Source organism: Wyeomyia smithii, chromosome 1, assembly GCF_029784165.1.
Source record: "Wyeomyia smithii strain HCP4-BCI-WySm-NY-G18 chromosome 1, ASM2978416v1, whole genome shotgun sequence".
NCBI lineage: Eukaryota > Metazoa > Arthropoda > Insecta > Diptera > Culicidae > Wyeomyia > Wyeomyia smithii.
In genome coordinates, this window is record NC_073694.1 from 175,684,209 (window position 1) to 175,704,223 (window position 20,015).

Consider the following 20,015-nt stretch of genomic DNA (forward strand, 5'->3'; position numbering starts at 1 on the left):
GAACAAAAAAAGAGACGGTGGCCAACGGAGGCAGCACATTTTCCCCAGATATCAAGGATTTACTCGTCGTTATCGATCGCACCAATACGATGTTGTTGTTGTTTCCAACGGATAACCGTGTAAGCCAACAGCTGTTGGCGAGCGAGAGAGATGCAGTATAAACATGCTGGCAGTTTCGTTAAAATTGCTGTCAGATGAACTGACGTAACTGTCATTCTCCGTCGCATCTTTTATGTTTTTGTATTTGTTCGATAATGGTACTAATGGCAGAGCATTCATTACGCGATGAGATCTTGAACGGTTCGGTTGTGCGTCGCGTACATTCGGCACGGGTATTGGACGGAAAAAAGTGCTCTTAGTTTTATTTAATTGTTTGACATTGATGCTCGACAAACAATAATACATCAAAACATTTGAAATGAAGTCCGCTCAAGTGTTTTTTCAATAGTATGTGATTATTTTTATGTTTACTTTGTGCAGAGGTCTTCAATCTTGATTTGTTGTGTTGTTTTGTGCTAATCGTCATTGTATTGAAAAATAAAAGAAAATGTTTGATCCATGTCTATGAAGAAGCCGAAAATCTACAAAACTAATGATCACTAAGTAGGAGGCATCGAGCAATGAGTGTTCAAGGAGCGCTCCGGTCATTTTCACGAGTGTTAAAAATCATCACAATGGTCAATGTATGAAGAAAACGATGGTTTTGCTCATCGCATTCATTGGCAGCTATCATAAATAAAGGCTCGACCCAAAATAGTGGCGAAAGCAATGAAAAAATAGCATTGAAGAATGACATGAATAGTTATTGTCGGTGGTATGTGTGCGTGCTTTCTGGGTGTTGTATAAAGTTAGTGCTCTACTGAATTATTGTGCAAAGTTATCACGGAGCGGAGTGGAAAAAAGTGATAATAGATTTAATTGCTATTATTTGTGCTTAAAATACGTGGAATGCATGTTATATGCTAGATCGTGAGAAATTGGGTGCTTTCCAATCACAGCAGCAGTTGAGCGACGCTCATGGAAATGATTTTATATACTGGGAGAATGTTACTCTGTTATAACGCCTGCTGATGACCACAAAAAGCTATCCGAATCTATAATACGCCTTGGATAGAATACCGGAATCAAAATGGCATCACTAAAGGTAGCTGTTCGAGTGCGACCCTTCAACCAGAGGTAAGTTATGATTGCAATTCAACTTTAACATTTATGGTCAAAAAACAGTGTGGAAAATTAGTCTTATATATTTTAATACATACAAGTTACAAGTGCTGATTGTTTGTTGTATTGTTCGCCTACGATGTTGCCGACTCACCGTTCAAAACGGCGGCATCTTGCAAACAAACATCTGATCTACTGGTTTTCTAAGTTAACTTACGTCTAGCTGTCCTTGGATTTACGTTTAAACAAGCAATAGCGTGTGAGGACTGTATGCAATTGGAAACAAACTAATCGATCGAAGGTTGTTTTCGAATTTAAATAATAGTCACAGGACTGCACATACTGTGAAGAGTAATACCGTAACATCCAAACATGTGAAAGTTCTTGACAACCAACTGCTGAGAGGCTCCAATCCATTACTAATGTTTTTCGATCCATCCTGTCTAGACATGAAAAAAGTCCATTTGTATAATGTTTCGTTTCTGTTAGAAAAAAAAATTGAAGGCTATCCTTTGAACTACTCTCATATTCCGCCTTTCTATTGCACCCTCCGTCAAAGCGCAGACGAGTTCTTAATCGCAAAAAAGTTTCATTTTCAATCAGCGTACCTTGAACAGGCTTTCTGAAGCTGCTTACAATCAAGCATGCCTTTCAGTACATAGGAACCACCACAACATACAACTAGCTGTAGTAGATTTTACATACTTTTAATGGTTTGTGCACAGGCGAAACCCAGCGGACCGTGCAGCCTGACGACTGTACTGTAGCTGCCAGTTGCTGCAGGAACTCGGTTTGTTGGTGCAGATTTTTCCCCAGCCAAAAATGCTCGCGCCCAGCTGGGCCGAAGAGGGAAAACCAGCCGCATTCGGAGCCGAAAATTTAGCCATATGGCTACGAGCCACGATAGAGGTCAAAACATGCATTAGACTTCACTAGAGACGGTAGAGTGGCACGTGCGAATCTACCTAGGTATAGAAATTGGTTTGCGAAACTCACTTTGCCAATCTCGCGAGTTTAAGAGTCACTCCACATGACCGTAGCGAAATTGCCATTTGAAGTGCACGTTCGGCACAAATGAAATGTGTGTGTGTATGTATGTTCAGTGTGAACATAATTGCGCTTTTTTATGAACGACAAACCACCACATAACAGCCGTGTCTTCATAAAATTTAAAGGGATTTAGATGCCCGTTCCCCCGTAACATGACCGATAAATAAAATCGCTAAAACGTTAAATAAACGAGTTTTGTTTTAGTGTTCTTTGTTTGCTACACTCACCAGAGTTGGATCAATTACGGCTCCGTTTGAAACAGTGTTTAGGCTGGTTATGGTATGTTCTTTAATGTAGCAGTTTAACACCCTTAACCCTTTCTGTTCCACAAGGTTTTCGTGGGGAATAAACTTGATATTGTATTTGTTTCATCTTGAGTTATTATTTACATTGCAAAAAAAAAGCAATTTGAAGCAAGTAAAGCTCAGGATTCGTCTTAGAATCAGACCTTCAGTTTTATTCGACACTGTGTCCAAACATTAGTGTACAGGACAATTACCGAGCTAGTGCTACGCTCCTATTTTCTTATTCGGCCGAATTCCCGGCCGAGATTCGAACATCCGTCGACTGGCTTGTTAATATCATTTTTTTTTTTACAAAAATAACTTAAAAGAAGATGATGGTTTTCTTGGTTCGAGAAACCAAGGGAAAAACTGGGAATTTGAACATGAATCTGAAAAACCGGGGAAAAAACCTATGACTAATCCAATTCCCGCAGTTTCTCTCTTGAGAGGCCTCTTCCGCTACTCTACGGTAAATACCAATTACAGTGGTCCAATAAGGCGAAAAGCAGAACTTAATTCCATAGCGCCTTTCACATTTATCCTAGCTTAATAGTGTGTTTCAATTGTTTGCATTGCATAAATGTCCCGCATAATCGAAAATTGTCACAAATATTAAAAATGAAAAAACTAACTTTTCTGTCTTGAGAGATAGAGGAATGGTTTAGTCAGGGAAGTTATAGAAGATTCAAAAATATGAAACTTTGTTGAACAAATTAAAATCCCATCTTCATTAGGTACGAAGTTAAAAAGTACATTATATCAAACTTACTTAAAATTTAGTTTTTTGTACTTAACATTTGTTAAGTTAAGTACTTAACATTTGTTAAGTGTGAATGCAAAATTATTGGGGGCACACAAAACACATATTTTTGCCAAAGACTATGCATCTTTAGGACTTTTCCTTGTAAAGTTATATCTTATTTTAGCTTATTTTTTCGGTAACTTCAAGAACGTATAAGCCAAAAGGGGCATGTGAAATCATGATGTCAGTAGGTTTTCATATATTAAAAATACTAACTTTTTCGCGTTAAGAGATAGAGGCATGATTTATTTGGAACAGTTTTGGGACTTGCAAAAATATGAAACTTTGCTGAACAAACAAAATTTCTGTCTTCATTGGGAACAGAGTTACAGAGCACTTTATGTAGAAGTTACTTAAAAGTTAGTTTTTTGTACTTAACTTTTGTTAGATACATTTTACGAGAAAACGTTGTTCTAAAGAAACATTGGGGCATATAAAACGCGTTTTTGTTGAAGACCTTTTTTTTCCCTTGCAGAAGACTGAACCACTGCGACCATTGTTAGATCTATTGTGGTATGCTTCACCTTACTCTAAGTGCGTACAAGCAGGTACGTCACTATTTGGCGAGTTGATGTCCTTGCTACATTGCAAATTTATCCCAGTTGGGCAACGCATTTCGTATGAAGTTTATTACCTCACCAGGTCTTTCCCTCCAAATTTCGGTAGGTTCTATGTGTCCCTTACCGAAGATACGCAATCTGCGTTGTATTAATACTCGGCATTCGCAGAGTAGATGTTCTGAAGTTTCGCTTTCGATGCCACACAGGCGACATTTATCATCATCAAGTTTGCCTATCTTCTTGAGGTGATACTTACTCGGACAGTGCCCTGTAATAAGACCTGTGAATGTCCTCAAGTCTTTCTTATTTAATCTGAGCAGCACGAGGCTCTTCTCGCGATTTGGTTCTATGAATCTTTTCGATTGTCGTAATCCACTTATGACATCCCAGTTTGCTTTGATGGTCGCTTTTTCCCATTCACCGAGTTCAGCTTTCAGAGCGCTCGGGGAGATTCCACAGAAAGGTTCTGGGCCAACAAAGTTAGTAGATGACCCTTGTCTGGCTAGTAAGTCGGCCTTCTCGTTTCCTTCGATTCCACAATGACCAGGAACCCAGTATAAGTTCACCTGGTTTTTCGTAGCTTACTTTCGGTGTGACAGGATGCATTCCCACACTAGTTTAGAGTGGCAGAAAAGAGAATTCAGGGCTTTAAGTGCTGCCTGACTATCACAGAAAATGCAAATATTTGCGTGTCGATAATTCTTTCCAGATTTCCGCCTGGAATACTGTTGGCCAGTGTCCCATGGGAAATTTTTTTATTAATTCCTGGTCCTGTGAATCCCGCACCCGCAGAACCATTCATTTTAGAACCGTCTGTGTAGAAGCAAAGTGAACCATCCCGAATTGTGGGTCCACCTTGTTGCCATCTTTCTCGTTCTATCTCTACTGTTCTGTAAGGAATTCCGAAATTTGGTTTCCTCTCCAGCCAATCCTCCTTACTTTTTATTAGATTATTTATTTGGAAATCTTTCAGTATTCTCAGGTGTCCTGTTAGATCTCCTTCTTTTAGGTTGCACTGTCGATCTAGCCTTAGAGCACTTTTTTCCGTTTCTAGTTGAACCACCTGATGAAGTGGAAGAAGGTGAAGTATTGCATCTAGGGCTTTTGATGGAGTGCTTCTCATAGCTCCACAAATCGATGCACAGGCCAATCTTTGGATTTTACCTAGCTTAGCTTGAGTGGATGTTTCAGTGGTTTTGGGCCACCAAACCAACGAGGCGTAGGTATGATTATTGTTTTATATATCCAGTGTATCATGCTGGGTTTGAGACTCCAGGCTTATTCCAATGGCTCTGCTGCATACCCATAGGGCGTTTATGGCCTTGGTAATAGTTTGTTCTATTTGAGTGTTCCAGTTTAGTTTCTGGTCAAGTATGATTCCCAAATACAGTGCTTTTTCGATTTTATCACGGTCAAAGAAATTTTTACCGTGAATTTGTCGAAACCGTGAATTTAGCGAAATGATAAAAATTTAATTTGTTGTGTTGGATTCAATTGAAATTTATGATATTTTGAGTGAAATGATGCACTTTCTTGGTTGGAGGGGATATAAGTTCAAGATAAAAATAAATAAACAAGAAAAGGTTAGTTTATGATATTTTTCTCCGTTGCATTTTTGTAAACTTTATCCCGGTTATTATACATGAAATATCAATATGACTTGTACTGCCCATTCTTTAGCATAGCTAGCAGAGTATAATGCTTGTTTATGTAAAATTGTGGAACCGCTAGATTTTATATTTTTTAAGTCCACGCTCTATGAGGACCAAACTGTAGGGCTATTTGAGTTGTTACCAGATCTTTTTTCTCAACTGCTCTAATAATACGTAACTTTTGCTTCAAAGTCAATGAAATACGTATTTCACGGTTCATTTTGCTCAAAATTATGACACAAATTTTTTGTAACAGATATGACACTTAGTTGCCTCAGAAAATTGATCAAACAAATTGAGTTCATAAAACTATATACATGCAAGGACACAAGACACAAGTGAAAATGATGTTCCGAATGCATTTTCTACAACTGGAAGTACTTTATTCTTGATTTAAAGTTTTTTAAAAAAAAGCGTGATAAAAACGAAAAAAAACCGTGAGAAAATCGAGCGTGAATTTGGCGAGTAGTGATAAAAACGACTGTTGATAAAAGCAAAAAAGCACTGTATTTGACTTCAGTGGAAAGCATTATATCGGTGCCTTCCAATCGCAATTCAGGAATAATGTATTTCCTTTTTCGAGTGAAAGGAACAATAGTTGTTTTGGATGGATTTACACCAACCCCTCTCGTCTACACCATTGAGCTGTGAGATTAAGTGCAGTTTGCATTCTATCAGAAATAACGCAGTCGTGCTTCCCCATAACTGAAATCACTACGTCGTCTGCAAAACCTATCACTTCGAAGCCGTTTTCCGATAGGCTCCGAAAAAGATCGTCTACGATTAATGACCATAACAGAGAGATAATATCCCTCCTTGAGGGCATCCTTTCGTAGTTTTTCTTGTTAGGGACGTCCCACCGAGTTTAGCTGTTATTTCGCGAGTTATTAGCATGGCATGAATCCAATTTATTGTGTTCCTGTCTATGCCATGCCTTTCCATTGCCATTTTCATTGAGTTGTGAGACGCATTGTCAAATGCTCCTTCAATATCAAGAAAGGCTGCCAGGGAAATTTCCTTGGAATGGATGGATTTTTCGATTTTTCCCACTAACATATGTAGCGCGTCAGTGGTTGATACGTTGGTTTTGTAATTGAAAATTGAAATTTGCTTAATGGATTGGATTTAATATATACTGTTTTAATATAGTAGTCGATTAACTTTTCCATAGTTTTCAAAAAGATGGAAGTTAAACTAATTGGCCTAAACGCTTTCGGAATTGTCCTATTTCGTTTTCCGTCTTTTGGTATGAAAATAACTCTAGTTTGTCTCCAACTAGATGGAATGTAAATTAAAATTTCAAATTAAAAATTAAAAATAAATTAAATTAAATGTAATTTAATATTAGGCTCACCTTACACATCTTCGTAATAATTGGAATAAACAGTTGCTTGCTCTTTTGGAGCATAACTGGCTGTATTCCATCCATTCCCGGAGACTTGTATGGTTGAAAAGAGTCTAGAGTTTGATCCTGCACTTCATCAGTGTCCGAATATGATCCTGGGATATGATTTTCCATCATAATTTCCAGTGTTTCCTGAGAATCAGTGGTGTAAGTACCGTCAGTTTTTCTCAATCTGCCTAAACCGTTGGATTGTTCTTTAGACAGGGCTTTTTGCAACCTGGCTGCAGTGGATGTGTTTTCAATACGTTCACACATTAATTTCCAACTGTTCCTTCTGGATTTTCTTATTTCCTTGTTGTATTTTGTTAGTGATGTTCTATACAGTTCCCAATTACCTGTTAGTTTCGCTTTATTTAATAGTTTCCTAGACGACTTTCTAAGTCCTTCTAGGGTCTTATTCCACCAAGGTGAGTCTTTATTTGACACTCGCGTCTCGGTAGGACAACTTTCGTAGTATGCACTAATTATCTTACTTGTGATTAAATTAGAGCAGGTTTCCAGCTCATGTTTGGTTTCAATTTCTCTTTCAAAGATATGTTTGTCGATCAACAGTTTACTGTTGTAGAGATCCCAGTTGGTTTTCCTGGGGTCTCTATAGGTTTCTTGCAAGATTTCTCCTGTACAGTAATCGAAAAGAATTTGCCTGTGATCTGATAGTGAGATATCATCAGACACATGCCAATTCTTTATATCGTCTGAAAGTTTGTTGCTGGACAAAGTTATATCCAGGACTTCCTCACGTATAGCATTTATAAAGGTGGGGTTATTACCTTGGTTGCATATATCTATGTTATTTGTTAGTATATATTCTAAAAGGCACTCACCCCTTTTGTTTATATTTGTACTACCCCAAACTGTGTGATGAGAGTTCGCATCACATCCTATTACGAACTGTTTATTGTTCTGTTTGCAGTAGTTGATAAGTTCCTTCACTTCCGTTGGAGGGGCTTCTTCTTGTTCCCCGGGAAAGTACGCCGAGGCGATGATGAGCTCCGCTCTTCCTCTAGCCGTAGGAACTTCTATTTGTATGGTTGCCAAGTCTCTGCTGATAAATTCTGTAATTGGAGTGACGTTAGTCAAAGCACTTACCAGAATGGCTGCCCTAGGAAGAGGCTGCGCATCGTCAAAGATTAGCTTACCGTTATTACTAGGGATCCCAAGTATTTTATTTTTACTGGCCCATGGCTCTTGTATAAGGTCCACGTTTATATTTTCTCTGGTGAATCTTTGGCCGAGGATCCCAGTAGCTCCTCTCGCATGGTGAAGATTCATGTTCGGATTCTTGGGATTTTCTTCGATTCCCCAGGTCAGATTGACGATCCCTTTCCTCCTTATCCTCACTGTTACGTGATTTTTCGGGCGGGCTGGGTCTACCCAACTGCGTCTCTGATTTGTCCGCTTCAGGCTCGCCTCTCTTTTCCAGTCTGGGTTTATCTTTTTCCCGTCTTATATCTCCTCGATGCTGATGCGATGCTTCAGATGCTGTTTTTACTTCGCGTCCGGGCACTTCTTTTCTAAGCCAATGGTTGACACCAACCCTCTTGACGAAGATTTGCCCAAACTTAAAGTTCAGCTTTAGTCCCCAATCAGCAAACTTACGCATAGAAGCATCGTCCACTGACAGTACTAGCTGAGCGTGTTCTTTTATTGTATTCCGCTTTAGGATCCTCCAGGCGTCAGTGTTGATTTCGTTCTGGCTTTCTATAAGACCAAGAATCGTTTTGTTATCATTTACCGCGCTTTTCGGAAAAAAATACGGAGATGACTTCCGGTTTTGGGATGTTTTTCTCATCAACCACCATCAGTTCAGCTGTTTCCCAAGGTTTAAGAGTCGGTGTGATTATTTTGAGCCAGTCCGCTGTATATTTGTCCTGGCATCCAATAACCATAAAGCCCGATTTAAACTTTAGGTTTACAAATTTCGGCTTCATTTTCTCTCTCCTGTGTTCCATAACCTTCTCCAGGATTGACTGCTCTATCAGTTCTAAGTTTGTTGTGGAGAGTTCATTTCTAGGGTAGTTCTAGGGTTTCGCTATAGGTTGGAGGACAATTAGTTCTGGCAGCTGGTTCTTTTGAAGTCCCCGCTGCTCCTGTCCTTATTGCCTCCAACCTTGTATTAACCGAGAAACGGCTAGCATTTGAGCGTTGGTAATCCCTTTTCTTTTTCGGAATAGGGTTACCATCACTGCTGTTGGATGTATCGAGCGGTCTCGGTCTTTTAGCGTTTTCTGATTGAACCCTTCCTGTTTGGGATTCCGTTGAACGGTTCCTAACTAGTTCTCGGGCTTCATTTACATTGTACCCCTGTAGAACTAATTTTTTCACCATTTTTTTCCCGGCTCCATTCAGGTAATTTGGTCCTCTCCATCCATCTCGGGTTTTGTACGCCTCTTCGTCCCTGGTTTGCCCTTTATTTATTCCAGTTGGAGCGGATTGGTGTTCAACCTGTTGAATTCCCGCACTGTGCGTTGGATTCTCACAAGGATTATCCTCTCCATCACCAGATTCCACTTGCATCGGGGAATTAAGGATAGACGACGAGCACGAGGAAACCTCCTCTGATGAGTAACCTTCTAGTTGCTTCAATTCGTCTTCGATTTCACCAATTTCTAATTTTTCCGACAAGTTGGACATTTTTGTTTTTATTTATTTTTTTTCCAATTTTCACTTCCAAATCACTCAAACTTCACTTTTTTCGTGTACTGTGAGTCTAAAACTTTATCACTGTCACTACTTCTAGGCCGAATTTTGATGATTTCTACTGGAAAAAGCTGAGAAACTGCACTGCGTTTTCTGTTTACTTTCACAGGTAGGAAGTGTTGCCAAAAAAGTGTTGAAGACCTTACATCGCTAGGACTTTTCCTTACAAAGCTATAGCATATATATTTTTTAGCCCTACGGAGCCCCTTCCGTTGTGTGTCGCACTTGCAACGGCAAGCACGACTCAGACTGAGTTTGATCTCGACCACACAGGCCTATAAGAGTTATCAGCATCAGTTGACTCTTCTGTGTGTGATGAGACATTCCTTTCAGTCTATAAATAACGCTTGCACAGCAGTGTGTGTAGTTAGGGATGAGCAATAGAATAACTCGGCAGTGGATTATAATACGATATAGATTGTGGAACCGTCCCCCGTAGTTTATAGGTCAAAACACCATGTTTATTATTTGCGAAAAAGTCACACCGTTTATCCTGACTAATAATTAAAAAAGGCCTAAAATGTTATTAGAAAAACAATCATTTAATTTGCGATTGATCATAACTAGGAATATACTACTGAAAAATATCTGGGAAATGCAAAACATTATACCGAGATGGTACCACTTGCTGACGTGTCTAAAACAAGAATGAAGATGAATTTTCTGTACTCTATATTTCAAAGTCAGCTGTGATGCGAAGTTATATGAAAAAGCGGAGTCATGCAGATAATAGAATGACAAACATTTTATAAAATACACCAAGATTGCCAGTATGGTGCTGCGTAGTCACAAGCCGCTTTGATAATTGGATAGTGATGGGTTAGAATCTTAGTATTTAGAATTAGGTCAATCGATAAAAAGGGGACTATTTGAGTATAAGTTAATTTCAGTCTTCCCTCCCACTTCCACTTTGAACCTTCCAAACACAGTTTTCCAGGAAATGAAAATTTCCGATATTTGGTAGCGGTTACGTGGCTCGGAAAACAAAGCAATAAGCATAGTAGGTGGAGTTCAAAATATAAAACATTCGTCGCTTTCCTACGGTGACATTATAACACAAACTTTCCTTTCTTTCCGTCACAGTCTTGAAGATGCGAAGGCTTCCGACAACAACGATTTTTACACTCCCTCCCTTTCCTTCTCTAAGTGACAGTCACTATGTAGCCGGCGCTGTTATCGATCTATACAAAACAGTTTTGCCATCTACGTGATACTTTCAGGGTGGCCACTCAATCGGAAAAAAGGGGAAATGCGGGAAAAAGTCGGGAATTGAATTACATCGGGAAAAATGCGGGAAAAAGTCGGGAATTTTTTTATTTAAGCGGGATTTTGTTACCAAGATTCTTTCAAAGTTTTGTGTATGATGCAATTACAAATGATGAAGAAGTTGAAAGTGCAAGTTGATCCCATTTTTCTTCAGTAGTCAATTTTTTAACCAAAAAGTCACTAAACTTACTTTTTTTGACCCGCTGACCAGCTGACTACTTTTATCGGTCCTGCTTTTCAAATGAAATAAATTTTGACACCAAATGTTTAGAATAGCATAAAACGTCGAAATCTGGTGTTATCTCCAAAAATTGAATGAACTCTGTAGGACTTCTCAAGATGGTAAAGCGAATTGAAACCGGGGTCGAAAACCGGACCGGATTCTGGGAATAGAAGTTGCCAGTTTATCGAGAAAACATTTTAGTGAGAGAATCAATCATAAATTCTCATATGTACAATAGAAACTGTTTCATTTTCTAAGAGCAATGCAAAATAAGTTCCACTGTACAATCTTATTAACATTACTAGTTATTAGTAGTTATTAGAATAAACAAATTGAGGATAAAATAAGTGGCACACAGCTCTGATTCTCAATTTTTTCAAATAGATTTTTTATTTCAACTAGTCTTTTTGAAGAAATATTCGGTGAACCCTAGCGAAACTAGCTACCATTTCCGCTTAGAAACTCAATGCTGGTGAAATTTTGGGTTTGGGACGAACTTGCTATGCGAAGCAGTTAATTGAAAAAACATTACAAACTTACCACAAAATAGAGCAAACATTATTTTGGATTTTTTTCAAAAACTAATTTATGTACATATTTCAAATTCATATTTTTTCTGTAAATTACAAAATTTGACTGTAAAAAAAACTATTTTTGATGTAAACACAATCAAAAATGTTCTTATAAAACAGCATAATCGTTATTTTATTTGTTGCTGCATACGACTTTTTACATGCTTTTTGTTTTGCAAGTACGATGCTAACTAGTCAGTCGTCGTAGGTTCATGTCTCGGCTCGAGAGAGACTGTTAGTGTCTGCAGGATCGTAGCGCTAGCCCTGCATTCGCCCCGTGCACTAAACAGTTGGCTGCTAAATCTGTGGCTAATAAACAAAAATACTTTGAATATTCTAAAAGCAAAAATAACACAGTGCAACAAAAATTGACTATTTTTCTGCCTTGGCTTCTATATATAATTTGTTTATGTATTTTCATGCAAAACTGAATTTCCCCGAGTTTGACGTTTTTTCGACGCCATTTTGTTTTGAGGCCAAATATCCAAATTCTAAGAGTTTGTCCACATATTAGCATCCTTTTACCCATCCTTTGAAAAAAACAGATCTTAAATCGGACAAAAACTGAGCTCAAAACGGTGATTCTACGAAACCGGGTTTGGCATAGTTTTAGTATATTTTTTACAAAGCAAAATAATATCGATTGTTTTTGAGCATTAATGGTAATTCGCTAATATCTTGAAGTGGTAGTCAAATTATATCTTATTTTGAGTAAAAAAGTCTCAGAAATCGAATGGTAGGTGTCTGATCTTCGTAAAATGGCAGCAGATAAACCTATTTTAGTATTGTAGGGGAATTGGGGCAAAATCGACATTTTGCTGACATTTTACGTTGATCAGACACCTACCATTCGATTTCTGAGACTTTTTTACTCAAAATAAGATATAATTTGACTACCACTTTAAGATATTAGCGAATTTCCATTAATACTCAGAAATAGTTGATATTATTTCGCTTTGTGAAATATACTAAAACTATGCCAAAACCGGTTTCGTAGAATCACCGTTTTGAGCTTAGTTTTCCGATTTAAGATCTGTTTTTTTCATAATTTAAGATCTGTTTATTTCATAATATTGTGGACAAACTCTTAGAATTTGATATTTGGCCTTAAAACAAAATGGCGTCGAAAAAACCACAAAAATTACTGGTTTCTCAAAAATTCAAAATGGCGCCATTGTTGCCCCTTAAGTTGAAAAATGTTCAAACTCAGGGAAATTTATATTCGCATCAAACTTCATCAAAAAATCATACATAGGAGCCAAGGCAAAAAAATTGTTGCACTGTGTAATTAGCTTGATTGGTGTGATGTTTCCGGCAAAGCTGTAGATGGTAGCTAATTTTTTGAATTCTAAGTTGCCAAATGTTTCAACGTTGATTATTTGAACACGGAAGAAGTTAAAATTTCTAAAGATTTTTTATTCGAAACCAGAACGATTTGTTTGATTGGTGCGATGTTTTCGGCAAAGTTGTTGAGTATTAAAAATATTCTAAATTAAACGTTTCAAGGTGCTGATTTTTGGAAAATATTATTATATTTTTTAAAAACCGCATAATGTAAACTGAACATTGAAGATCATGGAGGAATAAAAACTAAAAATTCTTTTAAAAAAATTCTAATAAAAAGGATTTGGGAAAATTTCATGAAACTTTTTTTTTCTTGAAAATTTAAAAAAATTAAAAATAAATTTGTTTCTTTTTTAACGGTTTCTGCAAGATATATTCGTGCAGTAAAAGACTTTTAATTTGAAAAATAATAATTTAAGTTTTTTTTTCTGATTCCCAGGTTATTTTTTTAAGTTTTGAAATTACTTATTCCGAAATGTTAGTCCCCAATACCATTTTTTTATCAGCTTGACCATTTTGAGCGCTGGATGCAAACAAGTTGAAGATGTTGGCAGATGACCAGAGAGATGCAACTTTAATTGACTAGCAAATCAAAATGTCGAAAAAGATGTGAATTCACTTCTGAAAAGTTTTGAATCTATGTAACGCGTGATAAACGAAATACAGTTAAATCTCAGTATTTTTCCTGAACGTAAAATAACATTATCTTTAATTCGAGAAAAAAAAAACGCAAATCCATGCCACAAGTTTTGTTCCCTAAATAATCAACTCAATCAAAATATTTTTTACTCTTAGGTTAAGTAGTTTCATGTTCATCCTTAACTTCCCATGACTTTTTCCGACGATTTTAACAACGGAAATAAAATTTGTACGCAAAGTGCTGTTTTGTTTGTTGTTGTTTCCCTAATAGGTTGTTATGCGTTGAATAGAAACGGTGCTTATATCATATTTTAGAAGACAGATAGACAAACATAATGAATGCACAAAATAGCTAACACGACTATTGACTGCTTAAGAGAGATTTGCAAATTTGAGAAAATCGCAAAAATTATATTTAACCTGTTTACCATGGAGAGGCCAAAGTTGCATTTTATGTAACTAATCAACTGTTTGTGTAGAATGGCAAATTCGGTAGAAATGATATACGCTATTACTTCCAATTTAAGGTTCAAAAATTAACGTTCAATCGTCGATAGAACATACCCTAGTTACCGTTTTTGACAATCGGGAATTTCTTGCAATCATGCGGGAAAAAGTCGGGAACTCGAAAATGTAAAATGTGTGCCCACCCTGTACTTTACGCAACTTCACTCAAATCCATGACAGAGAAGCCACTACGAAATGTGCAGTCGGTTAAGCTAAAGCTCAAGCTGTATCGATCTACAGGCCATTGCCAGCTTTTTCAAAGAAATGATCATTGAGAGGTTAGAGAGGGTCATTTTCATGCAAATTTCTGTGATATAGGAAGTTTACGGTAATTTATGGGCAATTGACGTAATAACCTTTTTGCACACAAAAGAAATTTGGTTGGAAATCAGAAAAAAAAAGAATTATAAGTTTCCGTTAGACGGAAACTTATAATTCATTTTTTCTGATTTTATAAATCACTCCACTAAGACGCTCAATATAGATTTTTCAAACCTGGCTGGTATCATTCTATCTAAAATCTTACGTAATCTCCACATTTTTCTGTCATGATGGAGCCTTGCACTTCTAATTCTACGTCAAGAAATAAATTTCATCTTCCAACACGCTCTTTTGAAAAGCTACTCTTGACAAAAAAGTCATGTGTGATGGATAATGCTACCTTGAGAGCCACCCGAAGTATCAGAAAAAAAATATTGAAATCGAAAAACATTTGTATATTTTACACAGGAAATAAAATTTATATTAAAGAATTGGTTACTTTTTATTATATCTTTTTTTTTTGTTCATGAGACTGTAATCAAAAAGTATACTAAATATGTACTTTTTACTTTGAGCGTCCGACTTTCAAGCGAGTCCAAACTTTTCTGCTGATTATCGCTAACACGAATCAAAACGTATACAAAACAATCAACATTAACCTCTCCACCGGCACGAAACCTGAAGATCCTTAAGCAAACAAATACAAAAACATCATCTCATTATAGCGTACGAACATTTATAGACCGTTCCGATAATTATAAATACACTTACGATCAACCGTCATTTCAAATAACGTGCAGTATTCAACCAAACGTTGGCTGCGTCCTGTTGTTTACATCCAAAAGAAACAGATGCTGTCATTTTTTCTAACATTTAGTGCGAAATTTTGAAAATGCGTGGCCTTTCTCCCGAGCGAAGAAAGCGAATTGTGCACAAATGGGGCACCGTGAGTGGTCTTTCTATAAGAAAATTAGCCAGAGAAGAAGGTAGGGGAACAACGGGCAAGACGGTCACCCTAAGGAAATCATTCATTATTCTGCTCAGAACACAACATTTCAACCAACGATATTCATAATATTCGACATTGACTAGTGCTTTTTATTAAATTATGCAAACCTTTCCTTTTAAGAGTGATTTTATATTAGTTTTCACTGAAATAAAAACAGTCTCGAAAAACCACTATTTCACAACGTGCATATGAAACGGACCGGCTGTGCTGGTATGACGCACCTATGAACGACTATAGCAAATTTCTTTCCTATACGGGACGACGCGCTGCGCAAAAAAGCACGTGTTTAAAGCTTACCGTCCGCTGCGCCGATGGAATCATTCACATCATTTACATGTAGTATATTTACAGGTTTAAACAACGTTTCTAATGATGATTTTTATTTCAAATGAGAGTTATTGACTTTAGGTTTCATCTCGCATGCTAAGAATGCTGAAAAAAATAATAATAAATGGTGCTATCGTCGTTTTCTCAGACTGCGTATTTTGCCCACACAATAACTGACCGTCTTGCCCAAGAGGCAAACAATTTTTTGGATCGATGTGATTTCCAAAAAAATCATAATTTCACTAAACTATTTTAACCCACATGTTTCAAATATGCTTAATTATTCCAATGTCATTGAGAACTATATTTTTCTGATGTTTTACCGCAGCAGAAGCTTGAATTTGACACGGCAAAAACTACATCACATTGCTTTGCTGTTGAGGGTGAGCTTATTTTGATTATTTCTCAAATAACTAACTATTGTTTCATTATACATAATATCTCGAAACTCCCAGAGTCCTATTGGTATGTAACTGGCATGATTGATTTGTGTTAATTTTTAAGGGTTATATATAGAAATGAGCAACGGTTCATCTTGCCCGCCCTGTCCGTGTTGCCCGTTGTTCCCCTATAAGTGTCGGAGCAGTTCAAACCGCATTGCGGAAGTATTGTGAAGAGTGCACATTTACTGATGCCCCAAGACGTGGTAGAAAATCCGGGCCTGTTGATCCCACAACGGACAAAAAGGTTAAGGAATACTACAAGCGGCATCCTTCAGTATCAGTACGAGATGTGACGAGAAAGCTTGGAACCTCGGCGAGTAACGTTATGCGTGCCAAGGGAAGAATGGGTCTGCAGACCCGTCGGAAGCAGAAGCAGCCAAAACGAAATCCAAAACAAGCTGAATCTGTGAAACTGAGAGCTCTGAAGCTTTATGACAAACTTCTGACCAAAAAAATGGGGTGTGTTATCATGGATGACGAAACCTACATAAAACTGGACTATAAGACTCTGCCAGGACCGCAATTTTATACATCACCGAAGGGAAAGGATGTCTCTGGACCAGTGAAAGCCATTTACACCGAAAAATTCGGCAAGAAGGTAATGGTTTGGCAGGCCATTTGTGAATGTGGGAAAATATCTCGTCCATTCATTACGAATGACACATTGAATGGTAAAATTTACGTGAAAGAGTGTTTGCAGAAAAGGTTGTTACCCATGGTTAAGCAGCATAACAATCCTCCAATCTTTTGACCCGATCTTGCTTCTTGCCATTACTCTAAGGATGCACTAGGGTGGTATAAAACAAATAATGTCACATGTGTCCCAAAGGAGATGAATCCTCCAAACTGCCAATTCGCCCTATTGAAACTTTTTGGGCTTTGACCAAGGCAAAGCTGAGGAAATATGTCAAACCAGCGGACAATGTTGAAAAATTTAAAAACGATTGGCTTAAAGTGGTAAAAATGGTCGGGGAACACACTGTGCAAACGCTTATGAGTAGTGTTAAGAGAAAAGTTAGAGAACTCGCGTATCCTACGAAAAATAATCCCAACTTGAATTGAAACTGGAAAGAAAACACTTATTATCTATATTTCAGAATAAAATGACCCGAAAAATCCTGTATTTTTTGTTTTATTCAAGAAAGAAGATGTATTTATAATTTTCGGAACAGTCTATACTCTAGACTAACTGTTTGGTAGCTTCATATTTATTTATTTTTTTTTCCGCCAGAGGCAAATGTTTGCACTGCTGATTAAGCTGGGTCCGCTGCAAGTTGATGATTTACACGTCATGATATTGAACGCCGGTGATTGGCAAACGACTGCCGTACCATTGCAGCGATTGGTTTTCCTTTATTACAAAATCATTTACGAAACCGTTACACTAGTCAAATTGCCCAATGTTGATGACCTCGTTCGCTTTTGCCAAATATGTTGAATGTTGAAATAAATGAATTCGTAATTTGTATCAATTTATCTTGAGGAAAATTTAGAAATGGAAGAAACGCACAGCATAACACACAGTTACAGATCAGCACGTAGATAATAAATTGAATTATGATGATTTCAAAAAGGTTACATAGTCCGTTTTGATAAGCGACTGGTCGTGGGTTCGAATCTAAGTAGAAGCAGGCCATTTGGTTGTCAAAAGACTTTAACATGGGTTCATTCTCAGGCCCTCCACCACATACCTTTCCATCAAACTGATTTCTATCGTACCCCCGTTAACTTTTCTCCTAACAAAAATAAGTTCCACTTATAAAAAAACTGGGCTGAGTAACGTGTAATCTCTTCAGGGCGCGATATTGGCTGGAACACAAGGTTTCAATAAGAATTCTTTTTCTTGACAAACCATAAGTCCTACTTATAATAAAACTAATCAGAGGATCAGCTTTAGGAGCCTCTTCAGGGAATTGTGATTGTGACGCGGTGTTGGCAAGAGGAACGGTAAATTATCAAGAACATATATTTTTCCAAATTATGTCGCTATAAGGGAACTACTAAATTGTAGCGAATAGTCAGATTTAGGAAAATATTCATGTGTTTCTCTGTGCAACATAATTAGATGAGATCAATCGTGAAGATGCAACCACGACGAGATATTTTCACAAGATGCGTACTACTCTTTGTCCTGTACTGTATAACTAAATTAGATATTCTACACATACTACTTCGACTTGGTCGAATCGCCAAAGTGTGCCTCGGTCAGTGAAACAACCACCCCCACAGCACTGCAGCTGATCTGACAACCACGTATGAGTCATCGACCCACACCGGAGAGGCCTTTCTGTACAATGAGCAACTATATTCAGCTTGTTTAGTCTGTGGGACACACGGAAATGACGACGTAATCACACAAAGCAAACCAGCTACGAAATTGAAGTTTATGGCAATGACATAGCCAGCAGAACTATGAATAAAGAAAAGAAAAAGCTTGGATTGGACAAAACGATTGCTTTCACCGGGTGTAATAGGTATATATAAAAATATAGTTTTCCCGTATTATGCTGACACAAACCGATGTGACTGGTATTGCAGTTCGAAATAATTTTGATACTTAAAAAAGCAAAAATCATTAGCTAAGATTAAAAAACAAAATCCCCTCAACCGTTACACGCAATTTGCCACTTTGATGCAATCAACGGGGGGCGGCCGCTGTACAATCAACCAAGAGTGAGGAAAAATGCCGACACAAAAAGGAAAACAAACGAAAATCTTCACCTCTCAAAATGGCTCACCGTTCGGTGAAACGTTTTCTCTTTTGTAGATTCGGTATTGACCAACAGTAACAACTGTTGATTCGATAAACAACCGACCATCAGCAGGCTGCCGCCGGCCGCCGCCCCGCCCGAAGGTGTTTTGTAGCAACACTTGGATTACTGATAAGTTTTGCTCGCTCGGCGGTGCCGATTGTGATCCACTTACGAATAAGGGTAGACGGTTGTAATGATGCTGCGATATAAAGTGAGTTTTTTTGGCATTAAAAGCAAACGACATAAGAGCCCAGTTCTTGCGTTATTACATTTATATTCATGAACGAACGTCCGGGTGAACTTAAAGAAAAAGCAGAGATTGATTGACATGACAGATTAAAGTCATAATATGTGCACATACCTTTCATCTAGATGAATCAGAAGGAAACAAGCGTTGATTATATATTACGTTTTAGGTACTCATTGTTGCAATGAAAGCGAAATTGAACAACAAACAACTATAGGCACCGACTGGTAGTGTAAAAAGTTACATAAAAATACTCCTAATTAGGCCTCATTACGAAGTAGAAAATTCGGAATAATTAAGCATTCCGTTAATAGAATAAATAAGAGCGAGGGTTTGGTGTCAAAAAATCAATCCTCAACTCTGCAATAATTAGTATTTGCGGTTGTAGAATTCAGCTGAACGATCGCTAATATAGGTAGCAAGCTGCTCCTTTAAACAAGTCTTGATTGAGAATTGAGTCCATCGTTTAAAAGCGTTAACTTTCTTCATTAATAAAAAAATATACCTGCTTTTCAAACTTCGCTGACATTGAATTTAAATGGTAGATGATTTTCGCGCGTTATTCGCATAGCATTGCGTTTTTTGACAAAAAATACTCATCGTTTGATTTCGTAATGAGTGAATACCACGCGCAGCATTGTTTGGTTCCATCAATCACCACGGAGACATGATAACAAAAATCTTCCTTTCAGCCGGAGTTGTGAAAAATTTAAAAATAATCTCAATCTTGCATTGCATGTTCTTCATGAAGGGTAGCGCACGGCTTCGTTAGTGGTTTTCTACGGCAGGTTTTCTACAGCGATCTTATGC

The 20,015-nt window shown here is 37.6% G+C and overlaps 1 protein-coding gene across 2 annotated transcripts in view; it reads left to right on the plus strand.

The window, feature by feature from the left end:
• Positions 1-277: 277 nt before the first annotated feature.
• The window catches only part of LOC129733864 (kinesin-like protein Klp98A), a 60,417-nt gene continuing 40,679 nt past the window's right edge, over positions 278-20,015 (plus strand). For both annotated transcript variants that reach the window (XM_055695428.1, XM_055695429.1), the window contains exon 1: positions 278-1,176. In XM_055695428.1, the coding sequence (XP_055551403.1) occupies positions 1,130-1,176 (47 nt within the window). In that variant the 5' untranslated portion in view covers positions 278-1,129. The remainder of the gene's footprint in view (positions 1,177-20,015) is intronic.